The sequence below is a fragment of the Monopterus albus genome, unplaced genomic scaffold (genome assembly GCF_001952655.1).
Source record: "Monopterus albus unplaced genomic scaffold, M_albus_1.0 scaffold288.1, whole genome shotgun sequence".
NCBI classification, from domain to species: Eukaryota; Metazoa; Chordata; class Actinopteri; order Synbranchiformes; family Synbranchidae; genus Monopterus; species Monopterus albus.
In genome coordinates, this window is record NW_018128168.1 from 11307 (window position 1) to 18018 (window position 6712).

A 6712-nucleotide genomic window follows, 5' to 3' on the forward strand; every position below is an offset into this window, starting at 1 on the left:
GAAGGGAACTTCTTTTGTGGCAGATTGTATTTGTTGATCTTGGGGCCGATTGACCAATGATTCACCAATTCAACAGTATTTTTGGTGTCTTTAATTCCATAATAAACAAAATCCAGATGTTCTAATTAATATTTCTTATCTTTGAGTGATGGCAGTGTGATTGTAGAAGTGCACCTACATAAACACTTCATCCGTTTTGCATGTTTGAATTGTATAATGTTTTCCCCTCAGAAGCCCAGCAAAACAGAGAGCGAGTGATCCAGACTGTGGACAGTGCGGTGCAGGGCGGCGAGGGACGGAGCGTGGCTCTAGGTTTACATCAACTTCCTGTTCGTCCTATTACCCAGAATGGCAAACACATCGCTGCTGCTGTTGCCGCAGCAACCAGCCTTGCTAATTCATCTGGTAAGACTTGCAGCAATCACTGGCAAACACACTGTCCAGTCATGATGAAAAATATTGTTTTTGCTTGTAAAGATGTGAATAAGGTTACTTAAGAGTACATACCGTGCAGCAGATTAAAGCGTTTACTTGAGGTTTGGCAGGTTATTAGGTACATCTGGCTGAAACTGATGGAGTCTAATACAGCAATCCTGCAATAAGTCCTCCCTTCATGGAGGTGATAATGTTCAGTTTTTATTTTAGCTGTTAGAGGGGTGTTGATTTATATTTGGAGGTGTTTAACTGTTCTGCATGAGAGAGAGAGAGAGAGAGAGAGAGAGGTGTTTGTCATTTAGATGATGCTCATTAGCCTCCAAACGGCATCGACCCAGATAATCACAAATTGAATCTCCAGCTCTCTAATAACAGATTATCATCATCATGCAGGTACAGTAGAATTTTTTTGCAGTTCTGTTTAGACTGTATTAGTTTCAGCTACCTACTGATCTGTAGGTATTTACTCCAGCTAACTTTATTTCCCTGCCTTTCCCCTATCAGTCCTGAACAGTCCTCTCCAGATCTTGGCTGCCCAGGCCTCCAGCTCCCCTCCAGTGCTCGTGAGCAGACAGTCCGGTGCAGAAAGTTCAGTTGAGCAGCCAGACGAGCCCCAGGCCAAGCGGTCAAAGATGGAGGACGAGGGTGGGATTGAATCTGCTCCGCATCAAGTCACATCTGCCCAGCAGCCTGTCATTGTTGCCATGACATCACAAACCCACGACCCTAGGAAGTAAAACCCAGGCCCTCTTACCAGGTACCCACTGGACAGCCTCCTTATCACTTCGCCTTTTGTAATCATTTGCTATGACTGCAGCTGGCACGGCCAAAACATTTACAGACGGCCTCTCTGAACCGAAGGGATTTAAATTGTAAGGAACATATTTTAGTCAAAATGTGAGTACAGTCTGAATTTAAAAGCAAGTAAATCTTTCAAAACTTTTTCAGCTCTACAGTCTGTTTTGATACATTTTTCAGTGATGACAAGACAGGAGGCGAAGCTTATGAGAGTATTATGCATATTAAGTCATTTCAGCACTACATCGACTAAATGAATGAAAACAATGTCACATGCAAACGTTCCTCTTGATGAGATGTCAGTTTTCTATGACTCGCAGGTCGACGAACTCGCATCTCCTGTACTTCTGCTTTGAGTCAGTGCCTGATTTAAAACCAGAAAAAGTGTGTTCAGAGATGTGAATGGCTTGCATTTACAAAACAAGCTGATGAGCAGAGTTGAATTACTGTGTAGTTAAATGCAGGTTTTAACTGCAGACCACATTACATGGGGCCTGCAAAACTTAAAAATCTTGTACCCCTCAAGAGGCATCGTCAGAGAATAAAGTGAGACAGAGGAAGTCCGACTAGAATGTAAAGCACAGAGGAAGAAAAGGGGTATTGCTTTCGAAGAAGAGAGAGGAGGAAATCCAGAATTAAACAAACCAGGGTTTCTGCAGTTCCTTGCTTCACTTCAGCTCTTCAGATTCTAGATGATCTGGGTGATTGGACAGTGAAGGTGGAGCACAGAAGGGCAAAAAAGCAACTATTTGGAGTTGATTGAAGTGGAGTTAACCTATTGTAGACAATTTGTTTTTTTCCTGTTTCAGTAGTGGTAAAAAAAAAAAAAATTGATCCTGTGTATACACTTTTGTCTTAGTGCAGAAAAGCATTATTGTAATAAGCCTTAAATATTTCTACTTTTTTGTCATTTTATTTTAACCTTTAGACAGCTTCACCTTTTTGGTTTAACACAGTACTTTAACAGTTCAGTTTAACAGTGATCTGGAACACTACAATGGTGATAATTATTTTGCTTTGGTAAACCTATATCAGGGGAAGGGCGGGACCAACACATGACCACAATTTTCAACTGCTTTTGTTTGCTACTTTCTGTAGGGTACTTCTGACATCTTGCCTGTTCTTGGCTCCCCATTTCTCTTAAATTAATTTTTTTCTTCCTCCCAGTAAAAAAAAATCCCTCATGTCAGCGAGTGTGGTATTGTTTCTACAGAGGCATCAAACTGTTGGCAAGTCCTGCCTTAGATTTTCTTCAGCACTTCCTCCCCTGTCTCATTCTCACTCTGCCTTTAGCTTTTCTGAATGTCCTCACATGGGCCTCGTTTTTTGCTGGCAATCAGGCCAATTTGCGTAAGATTTCAATGACTGTTGCACATATATATATAAAAAAAAAGGTGATGCATAATGATTGTATGCTGCTCTATTTGCTAAACGACAAAGCTATTTGGAAGGTATTTTTTCTCATTTTAGAAAAAAATATTTTGCTATGTGTAAAAACAGCTGTCAAACATTCTGGAAATAGAGAAGTATATGTATTTTTAAATGTTCCCATTTTTTGTGATTTATTAATGTGTAGCACAAATTAAAATTCACTGACTTAAATACTCCGTTGTCTTCTCTTAGGGGACCTGTTGTCAGCCGTGTTGGGTCAGACTCCAGTCTTGGTCACACTAGGCACTTTTGGACCAAACAGTTAGATTTGGTTCTAGAACTACTCCAAGTGTGGAGCTCCCCCAAGAACTACATACTGTACCTTGGCAGGCTTTTTTCTGTTTGCATTTGCACCGCCCATAGGAACGCTGAAGGGGTGTAACTAAGCTGGCCGGCCGACTGTTAGTGATTAGCCAACACGCTCGCAATGGTTAACACATTGGGACGTTACATTACTGGTATTTCTTTATATGTTGCTAATGTTAATTATATAAAGAGCCACTAACCCTCTGCAGAGGTTTCCATTGGTGGACTGCACCATGACTGGTGGTGGCCATTGATCGCTATTGTTTACACAGCTAACATGGTTTTATAAGAAAAAAGGGGCGTTAGCGGTGCTGCAGCTGATGTATAGTTCCTATTGTGCTTAGAGAGTAACTACCATGAAGTGGAGAGATCCTACAAGGCGTTCTCACTTCCTGCAGTGCAGACACTCAAGGGAGGGGGTAGTTTGTCCAACAGCTCTAAAAACTATGGAAAAAGTTCCCGTAGTCCGAAAGTGCCTACTGTATTTACGTTTTTGGTGATATTTGATTTTTCTAAGCAGAAAAATGAAAGTATTCAACAGTTTTTATTATTTAGCACAATTATTTTTAACAGTATAAATGACCAAAAAGGAATAGACATGCTTGAGATTGTTATACAAACCTTGAAATGCACAAAATTAAAGTTTTACTGCAAAGTAGTGATCAGAATCAAAAGTTCAGAATAAAACAAAACTTATGGAAAAAAGAGCAATTTTTGCTGAGTAATTTGGAAATAACAGGTACAAAACAAAAAAAACAATCCTGAAATGTGACCTTACTGCTGAAATTATTACTGTTGATCAGTTAGTCTATTTATTCTGTAAAAACAAAATTGCTGCTGTTCCATTTTCTTCACTGTGCACATTTGTCACTTTTCTCATCATTTAAACTAGAAATGGCAATTTTGAATCTTAAACTGTTTTGATACATTTGAGACAACCACACCGCCTGCTGGCAAAAAGCTGAACTGCACTTCTAGCAGACAAAACATTGCTGCAGCGGTCACGTGATAGTTTCGAAACAGTTGTGAACCTTGCCACTAAAAACTGGATGGCTCAGGTGGCTTTGAAATGGGTCGATCCTGGGTGTCAGCATTGCCATTTCTAGTTTATATTGTGAATTGAAACTCTGGGTTCTGGTTGACAAGCTCAGGGCAACATCGGGCACATCCCAAATCTCTTTATAAAGCACCGTATTTTCCTTGTGTCTTGGTCCGACCCATGTAAGATGTGAGGAAAACATGGAGAGAGGACTGGAGGAAATGCATTAACGACATGAGATGTCCTGTCCTTTTATCCTTCATCTGAAGTGTCCAGTCACCAACTGATTTCTTTTAAAGGGGAATATCACTTCACAAAAAAATGACTGGTCTTGTGTATCCTCGGTCATGGTTCTTCCAGCAGCCTCCTCACTCCTCAGAGCCAATATGAGAGACTTAGAATGTCCTTGGTCAACTGGATAGACTTTCAGGTCGACTGTGGACATAGGAATGATCATATAAGAAACTTGAAATGTACCCCAAGTCTCTTATAAGATCATTCCTACATTCCAAGACTCTTGTATCTGCTCTGATGAGCGAGTATCTGCTCTGATGAGCGAGGAGGCTGCTAGAGGACTCATGACCAAGGACATACAAGACCATCCTGTGCGGATGTCTTATGAACTGACACACCCCTTTATTGGAAATCAATAGATGTTTGGGTATTTCAGATGAAGGAAAGAATGTCTCATGGCATTAATGTGCTTCCTCGAGTCCTCTCTCCTCATTTCCTTTGCATGTTTTCCTTGCATATTACACGGGTTGGACTAAGACAAGGAAAAAACACAAGTGAGGGAAACAACAGTGCATCTAAACTCAGCATGGCCTTTTTTTCTTGCAGTGACCTCTACTTTAAATTAAGGACTTTTTAAAAAGTGACCTATCAAGCCATTCTTCTAGCGGAACCTCTTTAGAGGGCCAGTCCAGTCAAATGACATCAACATGTTCTGTTTTCTAATCACACACATACAGTAGCCCAAGGTTTTTGAAGTTACCACTGAGATTTCTGCCTTCACCCTAATACAGTTTTTGTATATTGTTTTTACTCGGAATAATTCAGACCTCGGTGAATCCTCTTCTCCAATTAGTCCCTAGAAAAACCAGAGTTAAATCAGTAGATTATTCACTGTAACAGGAGACAAGTCTGCTGTTGAATGCTTTTAAATGTAATGTTTCAGTTGTCCTCCACAAATTCTGCTCATGTATTAAAGGCAGAAATCCCACTGACGGATCCCAAGAGTTGGCCGAATAACACTAAAAATAAGACAGAACATGTTTTATCATTTAAGTGTAGTGACCCTTTAAGAGTACAGCTAACAATGTATGTCAATGCTGGTAGCAAGTAACCTGTACATCTGATCAGACTTCAAATAAATTAACATTTATAAAAATTACACAACTCCTAACTACATTTCTCTCATTCCAGGAGATACTGCTGCTTATTTTCCCATCAGGTTTACTGACCAATATGTTTCAGAAAAAAAGAGTAGTTTCCAAAATGCAGTTTCACTTTGTGACTAAGTGTTAAATATGTACAAACTATTTACACCTCTTAACCAGATACATACAGCACATATTCACAAGAAAAGTCTAGATTTATATACACCAGGGTTGTGCATCAGAAACTCTGTTTTAACTTGTAAGATGCATTTCAGTCCCTTTGTCTGACAGCTGAGGAGCTAGTTCACCATGCTACCCAAAGTCTGAATACTATAACAAATTCTTCTAAAATACTGATGTAAAAGTCCAATGTGCACACATGCTCCAAGGGCTGAATGAAGAGAATTGAAAACCCTGCATCCTACTGTGCTTTTAAACCACATCAGACTGCATACTGCCTGGTTAGACCATGCCCCCCTCACACACTGATTAATTAGGCTACTTTCCTCACACCATATCCCTTTGAAGTCATGGTGGGTTACAGATTCTCTCTGTCACACAGACCCCGTAGGAGTCAGTGTGAGGGGAGCAGGTCTGCCAGCTGGGGAGTGAAGTCATGGAGCATTACCTCCAGTTTGATTGCTTGGCTTTGTGCTGCGCTGACTCTGCGTCACATTGATATTTCATGCAGCGTGTGTGTGTGTGTACACACATTAGCACACCCATCTGTATCTTTCTGTCCCACCTCTCATGTTCTGCGTAGCGTGTTGTGCGTGTCTAAGCTGGTCAGCAGGATGAGGCACTGATCTTCTCTGAAACCTCTGGGTCGGACTTGGCTACCAGGAAACGTAGTCGACCTCCTCCCAGACGAATCAGATCCACCGCGCTGTGTGGAGCATACATGAGGAAGCAGAAGGAGAAAGGGAGAGTCCAGTTACATGAAGCTCAGCAGAGACAGAGTAAGGATGAAGCAGCATCACTGTCTGGGCTCAAACCAATCAAAGTAATCAATTGGCTTAAAGGATAGGTTTGGGATTTTTCCAAGTTGTTCTCAATACAATATCGATGTGCTCATATGTACGTGAGAAGAGGTCTCTACTCTCCACACGGACCCTAAAGGTTTCCACACAAAATTTGACTACAGTAAGAAATGAGGGACAAAATACACCACCTTATTGTGGTGGAGGGGTTTGAGTACCCGAGTGATCCTAGGAGCTATGTTGTCGGGGGCTATATGTCCCTGGTAAGGTCTCCCAAGGCAAACAGGTCCTGGGTGACGGGTCAGACTAAGAGTGGTTCAAAAGCCCTTTATGAATAGATTAAA

General features: G+C 41.0%; 2 protein-coding genes across 4 annotated transcripts in view; one reads left to right on the forward strand and one right to left on the reverse strand.

The window, feature by feature from the left end:
• Positions 1-2048, forward strand: part of foxk1 (forkhead box K1) — a 10845-nt gene extending 8797 nt beyond the window's left edge. For 2 of the 3 annotated variants that reach the window (XM_020622803.1, XM_020622805.1), the window contains 2 exons: positions 232-405; positions 940-2048. In XM_020622803.1, the coding sequence (XP_020478459.1) occupies positions 232-405; positions 940-1172 (407 nt within the window). In that variant the 3' untranslated portion in view covers positions 1173-2048. The remainder of the gene's footprint in view (positions 1-231; positions 406-939) is intronic. The other variant, XM_020622804.1, reaches the window with a different exon arrangement.
• Positions 2049-3498: 1450 nt separating this feature from the next.
• Positions 3499-6712, reverse strand: part of radil (Ras association and DIL domains) — a 24565-nt gene continuing 21351 nt past the window's right edge. Inside the window, 1 exon segment of the mRNA XM_020622806.1 lies at positions 3499-6274. Coding sequence (XP_020478462.1) covers positions 6175-6274 — 100 coding nt within the window. The 3' untranslated portion in view covers positions 3499-6174.